Source organism: Crotalus tigris, unplaced genomic scaffold, assembly GCF_016545835.1.
Source record: "Crotalus tigris isolate CLP2741 ecotype Arizona unplaced genomic scaffold, ASM1654583v1 scf7180000023617.9722795, whole genome shotgun sequence".
NCBI classification, from domain to species: Eukaryota; Metazoa; Chordata; class Lepidosauria; order Squamata; family Viperidae; genus Crotalus; species Crotalus tigris.
In genome coordinates, this window is record NW_024100081.1 from 5,807,070 (window position 1) to 5,827,380 (window position 20,311).

General features: G+C 36.5%; 1 protein-coding gene across 1 annotated transcript in view; it reads left to right on the forward strand.

Moving 5' to 3' along the window:
* AGBL4 (ATP/GTP binding protein like 4) overlaps positions 1–20,311 on the forward strand; it is an 891,909-nt gene that overhangs the window by 353,307 nt on the left and 518,291 nt on the right. Inside the window, exon 6 of the mRNA XM_039319949.1 lies at positions 13,145–13,184. Coding sequence (XP_039175883.1) covers positions 13,145–13,184 — 40 coding nt within the window. The remainder of the gene's footprint in view (positions 1–13,144; positions 13,185–20,311) is intronic.

The window sequence follows — 20,311 nt, forward strand, 5'->3', positions numbered from 1 at the left end:
AAGAGTCCAATGAAAGGTTTTCCATCCTAATATAATCCATAAATAAGTTGGGGATCTAACGGAAATTTATGGCAAGTGATAATGAAGATAAAGTTGCTATACATAATGTTATATAATTTATAACATTATATAAACTATTGGTGATTAATATTATTGTTTGTTTATTTTGTATTCTCCAGGATAGCTTCAGAAAAGTTACTTTTTATTAAAATATATGGTCATAGATCAAAGATGAGGGAGACAAAAATGAGATTCAAAATAATAAATAAAAGAAACGAAAATTCTAAATTGGCAAATTCATATATTTATTTATTTATATTTATTTATTAAACTTACATGCTACTCATCTTGCTAAAGGTGCCTCTAGACAGCTTGCACTCAATCAGTTAAAATGCCAATATAGTACATTAAAATGATGAACAATAACATTAAATTTGGAAATTACTGAAGAGGAAGAGAGCAAGATGCACATGAGAAGGAGCGTTAACCAACCTTTTTTATTTTTTTATTCCACCTTTATTATTTTTTATGCATAACTGAAGGCGGAAAACATAGCTAATAATACTCCTTCCTCCTCCTATTTTCCCCACAATAACAACCCTGTGAGGTGGGTTGGGCTGAGACAGACTGACTGGTACAAAGTCACCCAGCCAGCTTTCATGCCCAAGGCAAGACTAGAACTAGAGTCTCCTGTTTTCTAGCCTGGTGCCTTGGCCACTAGATTAAACTAGCTTTCATCTATAATCTCCTTTCACTATTATAATTTCAATATGGGCTTTTTTAGCAAAGAAATGCTAATAATAAGCTAATTTTTACATAGGCTGTTGTTCAGTTGTTGGTGAACCACAGTTTGGAGACCAAAAACCACAGGTATGATGTTCTGCTTGTCGGCTTTTATATATATATACTGCTGCTGTAACTTCCTGGGCTCACAAATTTCCCAAAGCCTATTATGGTTACAAAGAATAAAAAAAGCAGACTCGCTTTCTTTTCATTCTTTCCATAAATATTTAAGTATAATTGTGTAAGAAGATGTACTCTTTTTTTTTGTTCTGTTCTTTATGCAATTATTTCGATCATATTGTCTTACATATAGAAACTTAGCAGCTTCCCAGCGAGCGAATCAATGTTATGACAAAATGGTACAAGGGAAGATTGCTCAATAGATTAATCTCTCAAAATTAAAAAGCCGGAATGCTGTGTAGAGCTGTTCCTTTGAGGCATCCTGATTAACTGGATATCTTGTTGCCTTTTACAGGAAATTACTGAAAGGAGGGGTGGAGTTGCCCCCCTTCTGTCAAGACACTCTGCTTCCTCCTTTTTAAAAAGGCTGTCTGTTGGAGCTTGACCTTATATCCATCCCGTTGCCTGTTTCTATTCCATTTTGAATAACTTAAATAGATCAGACATATGTTTTTTGACAAATCCATGTGATTTTAGAAAATTAAACAGCAGTATCAAGATAGGTCAAATTCAAATCTGCCATGTACCAAATGTGATTGAAGAGCACCAGAAACCCATCTGTGATGCAGCTGTAGCACTATAGAATATGTCCAGACCCTTTCCTTGTAAATTGACATAAGGCAGACACTTTGGACAAATGTCTTGATTGCCTTTGTTTCGGAAATGATTTCACTTAATGGAAGAAAGTAGGGAACAAAGAAGGCTAATGATAAACAGGATAAAACCAAGCTTACTGCTCTGGGTGTTTTTTTCTGACAACAATAAAATAAGAACAATACTGTATTCAAGATGCACCAGCTGAGAGAATATATGGATTTGGCTGAATGCCAGGGATGATACTACTACTAAAAATATACCAGGAAAATCAAGTTATATCAGAGATGATAATTCTGCCAGTAATGTTATGCAATGAGAATGTTGGTAGAATATAGAAGTAAATCTGTTTTATTTTAGTTCTACATGTACTTGGAATTTTTTTCATTTCATATTTTCACCCTTCCAGACCCCTTTCCCCAATTCTCTCTCTGTATGTGTATGTGTGCATTCATAATAAGCAGCTTTTACATCCACAGATATTGTCCTGTAGACTTTGTATGCTTCTTTTTCTTCAAAATACATAATGGATGCATACTTTTCTGAAAGCCTGTTGGGTGACCATGAACCAGTCCCTTTTTCTCAACCCAGGAAGGAGGCAGTGGCAAATTACTTCTGAAAACCTACCAAGAAAACTTCAGAAAGTTATCCAGGCAGTTGCTGGGAGGTAGCATTGATGTGAAGGCACTGAATAAATAAAATAACATGTATTTTTCTATGCAACCTGCCTAATTATCATTGAGGAGTACAGAGATAATCTTGAAGAAGGAATGCAAAAACAGTGAAATAAAATCAGCAGTCCCGAGGAAGGGGTGATTAAAAAAACTTAAAATCAGCCACTTCTCGTTAGTATAAAAGGCTTTTACCTTAAATTTACCAACACCGTGAAGTCGTGTTCCAGTAGTCTTTGCAGTATCTGTTTTCTGAATTGACTTACCTAAAGTACTGGCCCCTTTTTTCTGCAAAGCTATATGTTTTTTTCATATCTATGGTACCTGACCCCCCTGGATTGAGCACATATTAGTTACGCCCCTTTAACGTGGTTGTTTGATGAGATATAGATGAAAAAAAACCTACATTTGTCATACCAAAGCAAATCACAAAGTTTGCTGAGCATCATATGGAGAGTGAATATTCCCCCATATAATGGTTCTGATGTGTTCAGGGCATCATTCTGGGGCTAGGATCGACAAATGTCGGTTCACAGCACTAAAAAGCAACTTTTAAAGTAAAAATTACAGACTCAGTACAACTTTAATTTTTTTTTCTACGTATGATAAGACACAGGAAAAAAATTGCCTTCTCCTTGCTGGAAGAAAGTGCTCTCTGTTGGTTTTAGATAAATTGATCTGAACTATTGGTTTCAAAATGGTGAAAATATCCCTATTTCTATTATCAATACACCCATAAACAAACAATAGGTGAGTCAATATCCTATTACTGCTATGAACAGGTGCAATTTGTTTCTAATTAGAAATTCATTGAATAGTTATCCCATCTTCCCAAGAAAGGGCAGGCTCTTAATGGTAAATAATTGCCTTCCCTAATCTATATATTTTCTGTCAGAATGCTTTTCCTGTTATTTATCGTTACATAATATAGTACATAGGCTGACAACTAAGAGGTAGTTTTCCCACACCGAAGTAAGTAATCTATATCTTATATAGATTAGTTTTATAATATTAACAGCATCACATGTGGTCCTTATTGTTTTTATTCTGTTTATTATTTCTTTGAAATAAGTAGCTGTTTAACACAGACTTTATTAGTTCCCACTGCTTATTCCTCACATTTACGCCTAATTCTGTTTGTGTCACTAGAGTTATCTGTATTGGTATTATAGTAATTGGTGTCAAAAACACAGCAATAACACTGTGACTTAGTAATTTTATCTAATGAAACTCCAGGCTGTGGAAAAAATATGTATGTTACTGACACCAAAATAAAGCTTTTAATGTTTTAAAAGTTAACTCTATAAGAAGTAGAACTTCATCTTGCAAAGGCCTGCCAGATGGTTAAAAGCTGCTTTCAAATGGAATTGCCTTAGTTATAACTGCTTCACGAAATAAAACATTTTTTTTTAAAAAAGAGGACTGTAACTCAGCCCAGTGAAATCACTTGAGTAAAAAATGGTTTCACTTGGATAAACAACATAAAGGAAAAATATAAAGTTAGAAAGACATGGGCCCAACTAATTGAAAGTAGCATGCAGAGTCCTTGTGAAGGTATTAGATATTGACAGTAATGTCTCATTGTTATCAATTAGGACTTATGCATCTAGTTTCTCCACATTAGGACAGTTGCTTAATGAAGAAATGAACTAATCCTATATTATAAATACTGTCAGGTGCAAGAAATCAGGAGCAGGATAGAGTTCAAAAGCATTACAGGTTTATCCCATGCTACCCTAGTGTATACACAAGAATCTATCTACTATCTACTTAGGGGGTGGACATAGGTCTCATGGGGGCCCAGACTGATTATGTTTTACCCTACCCTTGGACTCAGCTGGTCATCTCCTTCAGATACATCAGCATGGAACAGACTTTCCAAGAAAGAAATCTTCACTGTAATGCAATTAAACGTCTACTTTAAAAAGGCCAATTATAAATAATCTGTTTAATTAACTGACAACTTTTCTGGAAATTCTGATTCAAGAATAAGTGACTCATCAATTATTGACATGGAGGGGAAAAAAAGAATTCCAAGTATCAGAGGGATATTTTTGCCCAAGTAATCCAACATGAGCCTCACAGTTTACATTTAATTATATACAGTATGTCTTAATGAGAGCTACTTTAAAATGTGTGGACTTCAACTCTGAAAATGCCCCAGCCACCAGAAGAAACATTGCAGTAGCAAAATTACTCAAAGAACTTTGCATTCTCAAATTCTTCAAATACAAACTTCATCAACCTGTCTATTGGGAAGTTGTTGAATTTGAGAATGATATTCCACTGTAGACTGCAGTAATATATATTTATGCTTAAGCTAAACATTTTGTCTCTCATAGAGAAAAAAAATATCATTCAGATGAAAAAAGTCTATTTATATCTTTACCTTTTCTCTTCATGGTTTCTTTGCCAGCCTGTATTTGCTCAGCTGTTTTAATATTTCCACATAAATTATCATATTGTAGTTTTCTGATATCTTTCAACATTCTTTACTGATCTTGTTTCTGAAATGTCATATAGGAAAATAATTTAGTGTTTTGTCTGTTCTCAACAAGTACCAACTTGCAGCAAGCATGGATGCTTAAAGCAAATTCAAAAGTCATATTCATGTAAGGAATTAAATATCCATTTACTCTTATTAAGAAAAATAACTGAAGTGTTTTCTCTCAGTACAGTATATTTATATGTTGGGCCAGATTATCACAGCCTCCTTCTCCACATCATGTTCAGATCATTTATTTGAGCAAATTTGTCTTCTTTGAGAGCTAGGCTCTCAATGTGGTAATCAGTCATTCCCAATTTATCCTCCACCATAAACATGCTATCCCTTACAGCTGACTTCATATATTTAACTCTTTCAGTGAGAATAATTGTTCTTTGGGATTACTATTTAATTGGTCAGAAAAATATTCAAAATGAATGTTGTAGGATGAGTGGCCTGTGGCCTGTGGTTCCAACTTCTCTTTTGCGAGTTCACTGCTATCCCAGATTGCACTCTTGAAATTTGGTTGCAAAGTGCCTCTTTGGGGCACTATAACATATTGCTAGTTATTATGTTAGTATTTAGTAAAAGATAATTATATAAAATGATGCATTATGCCCCTATAAAGCAAAACACAACAGTTTGCATGCTTCCCTCTCTGAACTCATCAAAAAGAACCAAAAATTTTCAGCTTAATCTATCAAGCCAGGTTACAGTGATTCAGAGGCTGGGAAATATATTAGTTGCAGTCCCCAATCACTAGAAGTTATCTGCCCCTGAAATTCCCAAACTAACTGCAAGAATAAAACTTATTTGATTTTCAGGAACAAGTTATCTATGTGTATGGTATTTCTTCACTTCTGTCTAAATGGGGAAAAACCCACCCTGTATATTTAGAATTTGATTCTGGTTTACTTATATTAAAGTATATTTTTTTTAGAAAAAAATCAGTGAATCATTAGTTTTGTGGTAGAGTGTGATTTCTCACAGATAAATAGTATATTATACCACTCAGAGGACTGCATAATATACTAGTCCAGAAATTTCAAAGAAGACCATCTAAATGGTTTTCACGGCAAGCTCTCATGATAGCAGAAAATGGGGAATGAAAATGAGTACCACAAAAAGGATATGTAATGAGTGGACACAGACTTCTGACATCAAGCAATATCTCCATCAAGAAGATTAACCAACAGAAAAATATAACAAAAATAAAATGAGAGGAGTTTGTTGCTCTGAGTTTTTTGAATCAGAGAAATCACAGGAATCTTGCAAAGAATACAACAAATTGTGGAATATTTCTGATTATTAAAAAATTACTATGCTTGCAAGGTTGAAAGAAGTAGGTGGGAAAGACAATGGATTAGATGAATGGATATAATCAAAGAGATTATCAGAATATCTTTGGAGGTGATAAAAATTCATTAAACAAACAGAGCAGAACAGCAAATATTTGTTCACATTCAGGAGGAGTTGAGCTTCATGTACCTATATGGGTAGTCTCTATTTATGCATTTGAACTCTATTCCCTTCTAATAATAAATAGTTAAGGTGTATATCTATGCTGTTTAAATAAAAAGAAACATGAAGAAAGTGAAAAGTTTTAATTCAGGCAAGTCTTAACATTATTATTTATTTTTAGATGATGAAATTTTATAGCTGCAACTAATAATAAAGAGAAAGGAAAGTGTGAATTGAAGCTGCATTACATGAATAAAGAATTATGGTTTTTTTTAAAATTGAAAGACAAGATTAGTTGGTGACTAAGTGTGATATTTTATGTGAGAGAGTGATTGGCTGAAAATCACCCAGTTGCTTCATGCCTTGGACTGCACTAGAACTTTCAGTCTCCCAGTTTCTAGTAATCTGATGCCTTAACCACTACATCAAATTGACTCTTGTATACACATTATTAAATTGCAATTACTAGTAGTATTAAGCCAAATGTATGCTGTATGAATAAATGTATTTTCTGAATGTAAGTATATATGAAACCGTGTGTCTGTTTGTATGTGTCTCCATGTATGTGTCTAGTAGGGGTAAAATACTGCTACTTCTCAAGTGGCTGGAAAAATAGTGAAATAGTGTATCAAAACACTTATTTTTAAAAAAATATCAGAGGAAAAAAGAAAGCGTTAGAAGGAAAATAGTAATTAAAGTAATGTTCGCTACTGTTATGTTTCAAACCAGCCACCTTCTTTTTACAAAGCAAGAGTTATAGTAACAGTACAGTTGCAATAGAGTAGGGATAACAAGCTGGTGGCCCACGGCCCGGATGCGTCACACACAGGCCACGCCCACCCTGGGTCTGTAAAGGCAAAAAATCATCATGATACATCACATGATGCGATCAAGTTTGACACCGCTGCAATAGAGTGAAGAGGAAATCTAAAAGATATTAGAGCTGCTAATTGAAAGGGCATTTCTTCTACTATGAAGCAACCAATGAATTGCTGGGGCTAGCAGCTAGCCTGTAATTAAATAGAATTCTCCAGCTGAAATGGAAGGAGTCTAAGTTTGTGATTGGAGGAAAGTGCTTTAAAGGGTGATACCTGTGATATCTTCAGAAGAAACAATTGCTGTCCCATTCTGATTATTGGCCAACTAAGCAGTGAGACATCTCTATACTTGCTTTTGAACAAATGCAAAGAAATCAGGTGAAGTAAATTAGCTCTATTTGACAGAATTTAAAGACGGGGTAGAGAAATTCATTTACGAGAGAGATAGAGAATGTTAATAAATATCTACAGTTTAGAAGTCCCTTGCATAGTTTTCCAAAGAGTTAGTGTTCAACTATATTGAAATGTCTTTGAATAAAGCTTCTGTGAACAGATCTTATGATAAGAAAAGAATTGACCTGTTTATGATGGGTTTCATTTAGGTTTTGAGTTTTAGATAATGAAACAAAGAACAAAACAGTAGTGAGGACCATCTTGCAGATAATCTAATCTTAAACGAATTTGTTAATTTACACAAAATAATACTGTCTTTGTATTTTTTGTATTCACCCTGAATTAATTATAGCTAGAATTAAATTGAAAAGTCAGCAAAAATCTCTAAGGGCATCAATACTGAAGGAAGAGAATCTAAGTGGTGAAAGGGAGGGAAAAAAGGGAATATATTATCAGGAGAAAAGGTTAAAAGAATGCTCAAAGTTTAAAGGCTTAAGTCAGAAAAATGTAATAAAGAATTTCAGCAATAAAATATTTTAAGGTCAACCATGTCCAGCTACGCTCAGGGAGAAATCCATATATTTAAATTTGAATCTGAAGTGAAGAACAACAGTATAGTTACTAGAATGAAACACAATGGAATAATAACAGTATTTTTTGGATTGTAGTATGTGGATTCTATTCAAATATTCTGAGTAATGAGAACTCCAGAATTAAGATGGTTCCCTTGCAGGAATTGAAGCAGACAGGATAAGACAAGATTCATTTCAGCTTTTGTTGTGAATATAAATTATGTATGGAGTAAAGATAAGAAGGAAGCAAAGAAAGCTGTAACTAGGAAGAACAGATTCTTATGAGCAACTTAGAGAACCATCTATGACAATAGTAAGGTGACCAACTTTTTTACAACAAAAAGGAGGACACGAATAAATTGAAGAAAAAAATATCGTAAATAAAAGAAACATTGTATTTATTGCAACAATAATACAGAATACAATATAATACGATAAATGCATAATAAAAACCATTTGTAACAATAACATTTTATATTGTAATTATGCTTACATGCCTATTAATTATTTAAATGAGTACTTTTCCATTGAATGAATATTTTTTGTCAATGTATCATCTTCTAACAATATATTGGAAATATCTGAACAAGAAATATCCTTCATATTGAATTTTACGGCAAGTGCTGCAGTTAGAGTATCAACATTCAATCTCGATTTCTCACTTGTCCAAAAATCTACATGGCTGGATTGCGTGGGGGTGGGCGGCAAAGACAGATGTTGTGAGCCAGGTGCTCCAGGACGGCCATGTAGGTGCGCAGGGTGAGGTGGTGGCAGCGCAGGTCAGCACTGCGTAGACCCACCACGCCCTCGCCCATAGCCGCCCCGCCAGAACCGCTGGCCTGCCATGGAGAGCCGGCCCCACGGCTCGCAAAGCACCAGCCGAGCCAGCTCTGGCCCTGCAGCTGTCCCCCAGCACCACCCCCACCCTGCACATCCCCGTAGAACCGGCCACGCAGCTTGCAAAGGCAAAGCACTAGCCGCACCACCTCTGGCCCTGCAGCCACCCCCCCAGCCGCCCCCCCAGCACCACTGCCCACCCTGCACATCCCCGTAGAGCTGGCCACGCAGCTTGCAAAGGCAAAGCACCAGCCATGCCGGCTTCGGCCCTGCAGCCACCCCTCAAGCTGTCCCCCAGCACCACCGCTCACCCTGCGCATCTCGGTAGAGCTGGCCCCGCAGCTTTCAAAGGCATAGCACCAGCCGTGCTGGCTCCGGCCCTGCAGCTGCTCCCCCAGCTGCCCCCCCAGCACCACCGCCTGCCCTATGCATCCCCGTAGAGCCGGCCCCACGGCTTGCAAAGGCAAAGCACCAGCTGCACCAGCTCTGGCCCTGCAGCCGCCCACTCCAGCTGTCCCCCAGCACCACCGCCCACCCTGCACATCCCCGTAGAACCGGCCCCGCAGCTCGCAAAGGCAAAGCACCAGCTGCCCCGGCTCTGGCCCTGCAGCTGCCCTCCCAGCCGCCCCCCAGTACCACTGCCCACCCTGCGCATCCCCGTAGAGCCAGCCTCGCAGCTCGCAAAGCACCAGCCGTGCTGGCTCCGGCCCTGCAGTCACTCCCCAGCCGCCCCCCAGCACCACTGCCTATCCTGTGTATCCCTGGGTAGAACCGAACAAGGAAGATCAAGAGAAACTTACCGCTCCATTCTCCTCCAGCTATATGCAGAACTAAGTAGAAGATGGTGTAGTTGGGTAGCAGTGAGGGGTGCAAAGTTCCTGCAACTTGCACGTGCAAAGTTTGCCGCCTGGGTGTTTTGGCGCACTCAGCAGCAATTCCTATTGGCTTTTGAAAGCCAATGGGGGAGTAGCACAGCTCAGGCAAAAGTTGAAAAAAAAATCAAAAAATGGTTCCGGAACACCTTCTGAGCGTTCTATGAGGAAAAGAAAGCCCTGTAGATAAGTCTTCAAATATAGAAAAAGAGGACATTTAGGAGGACATTTTCGAGGGAGGACAGAACTCACAAAAGGAGGACTGTCCTCCCAAAAGGAGGATGGTATATGGAAAAGGAGGACATTTAGAAGGACAGTTTTTGAGGGAGGATAGAACTCAAAAAAGGAGGACTGTCCTCCCAAAAGGAGGACGGTTGGTCACCTTAACAATAGCAATACTTCCAGAAACCATATCTTTTCAATATAGGAGCAAATGTATTTCTAGCTTTATCAAGATTCAGCAGGAAATATTAAGTCTTGTTTTCATGTTTGTGTGTGTGTGTGTGTGTGTGTGTGTATAGAGAGATAGAGAGAGAAAGGAAGGAAGGAAGGAAGGAAAAGAGAGAGAGAGAGAGTTCAAATCAGTCTTGATTCCTGGTGATAGCTGGACAGCTGGAGTTCTCTTAGCAAGATTTTGGAAGTTTACCATTGCCTGCTTCCTAGCACTGAGAATGAATGGCCCAAGGTCATCCAGTTGGCTTTGGGCCTAAGGCAGGACTAGAAATCATGACTTCCTGGTTTCTAGCCTAATACTCTGACCACTACAGTAAACTGGCTCCTACTATTTTAATAAATTGGATAGCATGATTCCTTGATACCTAAGGTGCTAACTCAGAACACTTCAGATTTTAAATGCAAACAAAAGAGAACATGGATGGAGGGCAGGGACTTATTGGATATTCAATTTTGCACTTTTTTATGGATTCTCTGGAGAATTCATTTGATCTGAGTATTCTGAAAGGGGCAGCCTGACCTCAGCAATGAATCTGATTTTATTATTATAAGGAAGAGGAGATTTATTTACAAGAAATACATTATGTGCATAGGTAAACCCTAGCACCTTACCATATCCTATCAGTAGGATAGTCCAAGAGCATGTATTCCATGTGTTAACTTTAGCAAAAAGGCAGAAAAAGTTACCTCAGATTAATAATCTGTTAGCCAAAGAGCTGGAACATTTCTAAAGAGGATAGACAAACAAAGGACTTAGAGTAAATCCATAATTCTCCATCTATAGTCCACTGCTTCCTTTTTTCAGTGGGTCACAAAGTTCTGAAAATTCAAGTGGCTGTTGGATCCACATCTCTAACAGAATCAATAGCCTCAGGTGTCATTATGGTTATTTTCAGGTCAGCTTAAGCAAAGAAGACTGTGGTAACTTGAAAGTATTTTTTTAAAAGTTAGGGAATGAAAGCAGTGGCAATGAGGAAAGAACCTCAGATTTATTATGAAAGCTATTAGATGTTATATTGGTTTATTCTTGGAGAAAATCTGTGTCAATCAATCAAACTTGGTTTATAATGTGCGTAGTGCTGATAGGTCATCAAGTTAAATTTATAGAAACAAAATAATCACAGGGTTTTCATGACAGAAAAAAGCATATCTATTAATTATAAATTTTTGATATTTTTGTTGTAAGGAGGAACAGAACTGAGTCCTAGTGCTGTGCAGGATTTGGAATTCAAAGGCAAAAAAAAAAAAAAAAAAGATTTGTGATTCACATAGTGCAAATGTTGCACTTATCTGAAACTGCTGAAAGCAGCTGCGTCATTTCTCAGGATTGTGTGACTGGCCCCCACAGCTTCTATACGATCCTGGGAAGGGACATATTTGATTTTAGGAATTGCAGGCAGGTGCTCCAGAGCACGTTTTTGTCTTTGAATCTGAAGTGATGCATAGTCCCTCTACTTTGTCAGAGATGTTCATGTAGCATTTGGGAACAGTGTTCATTCACTAGGTAACATTTGATTACACAAATACTGAAACTTTCAGTTCACATAGATGAGACTGAATGAACCGAACTTGGCAAAAGGAGAACTTTTTAGCTTAGTGCTCATGCAGGCATGCTTCCCATTCTCAAGGACTTCCAAGTGTCACTAAAAGAATAGAGACAGCATAATGATGAGAATTAGATTAGAAAAGGATCAATAGGCCTGACAATAAATGAAAGTAACACAGACATTATTGAACAGGTGAGGAAAGATAAATTAAAGTGGATGGTGTATTCTGTAATGCTAGTGCTATATAAATGTAGGACCAAAAGAACTGAGAAAGAACAGTGATTATTAGGAGGCCCAACAGAGAAAAATAAATGGCAAATAAACATTCATATGATACTGTGAAAGGGGAAGAAACAAGTATATAAAGCTTTGGATTTTTATTTGTTTGTTTCTGGGTCTATATATCATATTTTGAAACAAAAAATTCTGCAAGGCCTCTAACAATAAGGAACTCAAATTAAAAAAAAAATCAACTTTTATTCATTATGCAGTTGAGGTATCCTTGGAGAGTAGTCCTATGGCATGTTGGAAACTAAGGATAAAAAAGCTGTAAGAATCGTAAGAAATATGGACTTTTTTAAAAAAAAATTAACTCTGCTTTGTTTAAAACAATTATTAGTGTGGGAGAACTATACATTTATTAGCACTCACTACTTGTAGCAAACCCATTGGATTGTTGTGGCAATGGAATCCCACAATAATTAGTGATGACATACTGTAGAAGTCAGACTACATTAACTGATTTGAGTTTGTGGTATAAAAATTGATATTTTGCATCAGATTACTTTGACGGGAGTGCTGCCAACATAAATAGGCATATTTGTAGTAAACAGATACAAGAAAATTCAGTAATGTATAGTTTGTACTTTAGCATAATGAATAAAATAAAATAAATAAATGTAATAAATAAAAAAAATGGCTGTAATATCATAATCACCAATCTGCCAAGAATTCTTTCTTATTTTTTGGAGAAACTGCAATAAAATTTGCAAACAAAGTAATTTTGGAAAGCAGTGTGCTTCTTTCCTTTCATTTTTAATTCACTTCATTTTCATTTATTCGGCAGAGATGTTGGTGCACAGACATTCGTATACAAAATACGGATAAATAAAAAGATTTGAAATAAGGATGTTAATTAAGGCTATTTAAACACAGAAAACCCTGCATCAAATCATTTCACTAAGTCATTCCATATTACTCTTTGTTGATGTATTAAATGCTTCCTTTGTTTGAAGCAGAAAAGTCTAAACAGAGATCTATGTGTGTACATTCATCATCAATTTAATTACTAACACTCTAAGAACACAAATTAGGGAGCATTCAAAGTCAGTGCTAGACACACATGGCTTTCATAATGGTGAGCCATGTAACTTGTAATTAATTCTATTGCAAATGTCAGAAGAGTAGCATTGTACGTCTAAACTGACCTGCTAAAATTAGTTATCTTTCAGCAACTCTTTTTATCATTTGTTTTTCAGCAACAGCGGCAACTTGACCTCTTGACTATAACCAACCCTGGTGAGTACAGAACAAGGCTCAGTTTTTTTCCTTATCTTCTCTTAAAGAGATGGTTGTCTGAAAGTGTCTCTTTATCCCTTCTCTGACATGCAAAATGAAAAACACTGTTCTCCAGAAAATCTTTAACATAATAACAACTGACAGCTTTATTGTGCTTGGTAAAGCCCCGGGCAGTTATCCTTTCACAGAGTTGACTCTTCAGACCTTTATTCTGTGAATTTGAGTGTTGATATTTCTATAAACCTCCCCGGGTTATCTTAATGGTATGTCTGCAGGGTAGATATACTATAATTCATAAGGTATGGTCAATTATCGCAGAAACATTTGTTTAACTTTCTGTAGCATTAATGTTAGATATTTACTAAAAATCAGAGGGAGCCTATATTACTGTTCCATGTTGTGGCAAGGGAGAATTGATAATATGATTTAGAAGATGCTTTAACTTTACTTCTATTTTTTAAAAGAGGCTTCCAAACTCCTATAATGTGACATCTGGCTTTTGATACATTCTGCTTATTTAATATACTGGAATTTAGTCTGTTACTCACTGTTCTGATGTAACTATTTCTTGGTTTTGGCAAATGCTTAGAGGAGCAGTACAATTCTTGTGGAATCAAGGCAGGATGACTGTGATGGATTGTATCTACAAAGGGGGTGGTGGTGTGATGGACTATAGAGAAGTGGAAGAAGCACTTTTCAAGGAGGTGGAATAGACAAGAGACAACACAGCCTGGCACTGAAATGGAGAATGAGAAATAGATTTAGAACATTCTTAAAGCTTCCCAGTGTATAACTGTTAGGGTTACAGTGGTATAGGTTTAGTCTGGCAAGATTTTGTTTGTATGGTGTGGGCAAATGAAGAACTGACTTTTGACTGGATTGTTATATGTCATTCTTGGGCTGGGTCTGACATTGACTCTTGTCACCAAGCAATTACTGTAAATGCAGTGGTTTAAGTTGTTTGTTCTTGTAGCTAAGAAACTGGATTTAAATATCGATAGTGAAGTCAACATTGACAGCCCTGAATTGGATACTAAGACTAAGATCCAGAGATCTCTTTTGGGTGAGAGCAAACAAATATGCCAGATCATAACTATTTCTGAATTACTTTTCAGTTTCAAGATGGATCAGATATCTGATGGATTCTTGAATTCTCTAGATACAGAATGTTCTTTAAAGGTATAATAATTGCACACATTGTGTGTCAGTGTTGGAATTGAAATTTTACGTCAACTACCTAATGCAGATATTTCAAAAAATAAAAGTTACAGCCGGTCACATGTGAATGTTGTAATCATGAACCACTAGTCATACAGCATCAGAATTCTGGGAGCTGTCATCCACCAACCTTTGGAGCACAATAGATTTTCTATCACTAATCCATATGAACTAGTATTAATATGTTTGATAAAGTAGGAACTACATATGTATGCATATTTCTCAGACTATTCAATATATAAGTTTTGTTCCTTTGTCTATGTTCTTTCTGCAGCTCAAATTCTATTGTCAGTTCTATGATTTTAGAAGAGACGAACAAAAAAAATGCTTAAATGTTTATGAGAATTCAAATTACTGATGCTGTAGTCCACACAAAGAAAAAGAATAAGAGGAATTTCTTTCTCTCTCCTATACAAATATCTAGTCTACAGTCAAAATCTGGGAAAATATGAAGATAGTTTATTATAAATAATCATTCTTAAGATTTAAAAATTAATTGTTTAAATCCACTGTTGAGGACACAGTTTAGTGACAGAGTGCCAACTGTGCATACAAGAGTTCTGTTTACGTACTCTTGTATGTCCGGGAATTACAGGAAGAACAGGATGCAAGCCTCCAATTCTTAGGAAAGATACATAAAGTCAGATGTTCACTATTGTATCATGTGGGGAAAGCTTGACTTTATTTCAATTATTTTAAGTGATTCTTATATATGTGATCACAAAGAGAGAGCCAATAGTATAAAAGGACAACAGAACAGCTGTTTTGTGTGCTGGGAGCTTATTGTGTGCAGGGTGGGAGCTCAGAACAAAATGACAATGTTCTAAAAACTGTCTTCAAATAGAGAACATTTTCCTCCATTGAACAAAAACTGGTTATATAAAGAATAAGCAGCATTATTTAAAGTGTTCTGGCACTGTTGGGCTATTTTGGGTGGCTTGCAATTGGGCTTTGTATGTATATGTGCAGGGATTTTTATTTCCCAGGCAAGTATAGCAAATGAAGGATATTCCTCCTGCTATTAACTTAGATTGGATGAGATGCCACGGGATGGTGTAGGGAGGAGAAGGCAGCAATTAACTAAACACACAACTCAAGGACCCAACAATCCTTTTGGATTCTGTGCTTCTCTAGGGAAGAGAAAGCAAAGATTCTTTCCCCACTACTGAGCTATAATGCTCTCAACTCATGCTTAAGTCTGCAGAAAACAATAGCAAGATGTTGCTAACTCCTATCCTGCCTCTATTCTTTCTTTCCAATCAGTCAATCACTTCCAGGATAATGTGTGATAAAAAATAACAAATTTTATATATCTTGAAACTCCTCTTGGGAGTGGAAAAATACTATCTTATTGGTGATAACAGCTAGGAATGATTTAAAGCTGTGATGAGATTAGGAATGTTGTGGAGACTTGGCAGAAAAAAGAGGTCATGTCTAGGCCACAATGAAGTGCAGGTGGAAAAAGGGCAAGAGGATGCTGCAACCAACTAACCAACTGTGACTGATGTATTACTGCTGTAGGAGCTCTGTGATTGGCTCCTGGCTGCCTACTTCAGGGAATTCTCCTACCCCTCCCTCCATTTGAATACTCTTTTAATGTGTTTTAGTTTCATTTTGTCTCCTGTGGTTTGACTCTGGATTGAACTCTAAACTGCCTGTGCTACATGCAGCTATCAGGCAAGACCACTCCCTGTATTTTTCTGGAACATGTCCTTCCTCTCTGCCTGTATTTCTACTTTAAAAAAGTACTGTTCATGAATAAACCACTTCTAAATTGAGGCAGTGTGTTTGCTCAGTCCCCAAACACAATGCCGTTTGTAGGAAGCTCTGGTGTCCTTTTATTGTGAAGAGGAGATGAAAGGATCTTTGGGAATCCTACCATGCTTGATCATCTTATCTCTGCCTCAGTTTCTGTGGCCCCTTCACATTCAGGTTCTCTACTATCAAATATCATAATGACTTCTTTGGTGACAACTGCAGAATCACTTAGTCTTATTGAGGCTCTGGCCCGGTTTCATCTGCTGCTGAAATACCTCAATCGATTTCTGGGATTCTGTTACTATTTCACTATCAAAGTATTATGTAATTTAGCTGCATATGTGGTGGGATCAAGGACTCTATCCTTTGCAGCTCAGCTTATAATCAATAAATATATCTTCATCATTTCTACAATTTAGTTTGCTCCTTTATTTATTGGAACGTAAGCTTACTTCAGCTCTAAGCACTGTAAAGTACTTAACATTGGCTTTAGTTCCATTTCATAATTGAAATCATATTGCTTCTCTACCTATAATGGGCAATCTGTTTTTACAAATAAGATGCAGCCAAACAACTTTTCTCTACACGGTCTAAGGCCTTTGAAAAAATGAGAGGGCAACAAATGGAGATAAAAGAAAATATTCCATGGCTTAAGGGCCATTTATATTCATGTCTGAGGTCACCAACACAAAAGAAAGTCTAATTCTTTTCTGGGAAAATTCCTAGAATTGCATCAGATATTGTTTTGTCTTAAAAATATCAACTTTAGCATGAGAGATAATTACACCCACTTCTCCCTTACAATTGAAATGGTTTTAGAATGCGGCAGAAGGAACTGGTTTTGGACTCACTAAAGAAACATTTCTATTTTATCCAGAAGCTATTGTTTTTGACTAAAGTCCTCAGGATGGACAAAACACAGTGGTTACTGCACAGAGTATAGAATTACTGTACCTTGTCTCTTATGGTTTGTTTGCTTCCCAACATCATTGAATTTAACATAGGTTCTTAGTTAGAAGCACCAGAAATTATTTATTTTCTGGGGCTTCTTCAACAGGATCTTTGCCAAAATCTTAATTTTGAGGGCTGATTGCAGGATTGGAGCTTTACTCAGTTTATGATTATTTTTTCTAGATAATCTTATTCAACTCTATGAAAGAGTCCATGGATAGGCTTTTACAATAATACATCTGTAACATTTTGAACATCTACTGTATTGCTTTTTAAAAAATGAACATAAAATTATGAGATTATAGGAAGTCCTCACTCAATGACTAGCCCCTTAATGACTATACAAAGTAACAAAGGATTTCAAAAAAGCTACTTGTGACCTGTCCTCAAAGTCATGATTGTTTTTCACACACACACACATACACAATCATGTGATTGCATTTTGAAATCTTGGCAACCATCTTACGAATATCACCAGTTACAGTGTCTCATGGTCACATGATTACAATTTGCAGAAAACTATAAAATGTTCATTGGATATACTGGATTCACTTAATGACCACATGATTTGCTTAATTGTTGACCCGGACTTAGGGGACAGTATCAGTTGTGAATACATGCAGATGGCCCCACTATCTCTGGCCACTTGCAAAACCATGAATCCAAGGTCATAAAAGGACAGCAAAGGAAACACCCAATATCCTAACACACCTGGGAACATATAGTGACTTAGGGAAATACCTAAACCACCCAAAAGGGAACATATGGTGTCTTGTGGGAACATCCAAAAGGGAACATTTTAGCTACTGCTGCTTTCTTCTTTCTTATCTACAGTGTGCCAGCCTTAAAGGGCGAAGTCTTTATCTTGTGTGTGTCAGCTTTGCTGGGTGAATTGCTTATGTAATCAAAGAAGGTATAAAAATAAGGCTTTTCTGATATTTGGGGCTTTTTCTCTCTTTTAGAGAAGCCCGTCTTTGTTCAGCTGGATAAAAACGTAAAGCTTGAAGGCAACTTCTGGTTTCCTGTATTTTTTATCAAGCAAAACCTCAGAACCTGCACAGCATAATGACCATGGTAACTCACCTTACAACTGTGTAAAAAACAGTCGTAAAATCAAGTCACGTCATGTGATGACCCACTTAATGATTGCAATGACTTATAACCAAAATTCCAGGCTCAGTCGTGGTTGTAAGTCAACCTGTTTTATTAATTCGTAGCTCACAAATGCATAACTCTCATCTGATTTTAAGTTCTGATTCTGACATGTTAAATTGTGTAAAATTACAGAAATAGTTCTTCTGCATTGCTCAGTTAATTTTCATTGGTTAGAAAATAATAAACCCTCTTTGAGTAAAATGAGATGGTGTGAGGGCTGAACTGAAGGTTGCCTTCCACTATAATATCATTGCTTTGGAAACTGCCATATAAAATTAGATAACAAGAACAGCTTTAAATGTGGTTTGAAGAAAAAAAAAGTAACTTTCATTCTTACAATTCTCTGAAAAGCTATTCCCATTACTGTCTTGATTGTTCTGTCTGCTTCTTACTAATTGAAGCATGAAAATAATGTGAAATCAAAGTCATGGAGCTATAATATACCTATTAGTAAAAATGATACAGGGTAATAAAATGTGACAGAAAGTTGTTCTCTACTGAAACTCATGCTCTAACTCTTCTTGATAATCCATGCTAATTAATACTACATTGATTCTGATCAAAATATATGTCAAGGGATCCTGAGTGGGTTTTCATACTATCTTAAGTAATTACTGTTCATGTTTGTTGCTGAAAGCTATTGTATTTAAAAATGGACCCCTAAATATCTTCTTAATAAAGGCTGACTCCAGTTAAGGGTGAAAAAAGGGAGAATGCTCTGAGTAAGACAGCAAATAAATTAGTAGGGCATTGTTTATCTGTTTGCAGGGTGCAAAAACCACTTCTGGAGATAATATTCTCTACTCAACTGTCAGGATAAGAGATTAGTTAACCAGTGGATGGTTAACATTGATCTTGTGTATATTTATTCAGAAGCAAGTCCCACCAAGTGAAAGAAGACTTATGCCCATAGGACGACTGCTTTAGTATTAATGAATCAGTGTTCACTGGCTGGGTTTATGGAATATACTTAATGCAGTCAGCCATCAACCCATCATAATTCCTTACTGTTGATTCTAGGAATCACACTATCCTGGTCAAATAGCATTATTTCAAGGAATACAAAGTGGTGTCTGCTATCCTGTGAAGGCTTGCACCAAGATCCCTGATTTACATCAATTTTAAGTTATTTAAATCATAGCATTACCTGGTGCCTCACTCCCACTTTCTGTATTGCTAAATACACAGGAATAAGGCCTATTTAGTTTTATTTTTAACTCTGTTGCAAGTGCCAGTTTTAAAAGAAGTGCTCCGTGAATTTTGCCATGCTGAGAAGTTAACAAAAGGCTTGTTTGTGATCACTAGCCCCAGTAGCTGCTACTCTGCTTTCATGAAAAAAAAAAAAAACAAAGTCCAATCCCCCACCCCCATTTTTTTAAAATAGCTATGACCTGACTACTCTGTTCAGGTCAATTATTACTACTTTTGGTAATTGTTTCATATGATAAGTCCAAATGTGTCTTGACAAATAATACTCTGTTCATAATATTTGGTGAATAATTCTATTCTAAATGTTTATTCTCCTGTAACATTTCTTCTCATTGGTACTAGAAAGTCTGGATTGAAGATATATGATTGATTGATTTTGTGCCCTCAAGTCAGTTTTGAGTCTTAGATAGATAGATATTCTCCATAATTATCTGTACCTAATCTAGAGTTTCAGATTTTCCAGTGATGCATTTATTACCACTTTAACAGTTCATTCATCATCTGCTCTTTTCTTCCACCCTTCCCAGCATTAGAAACTTTTCTAATAGGTCTTTAACTTTGCATAATGTGTTCAAAGTAGGATAATTGAATTTGGTCATTTGTGTTTTGAGTGAAAACTCAAGCTTTATTCATTTGATGATTCATTTGTTTCTTTTCTTGGATGTCCATGGTATTCTCAGGGATCTTCTCAAACACCAAAGTTTAAAAGCATCAATGTTCTTCCTATCATTTTTTTCTAAGTCCAACTTTTGTTTTCATAAAGTGTCACAGGGAATACAGTCGCTTGCACTATTCTGATATCTTTGAAGGTACTTATAGAGATAAAATGGCATCTG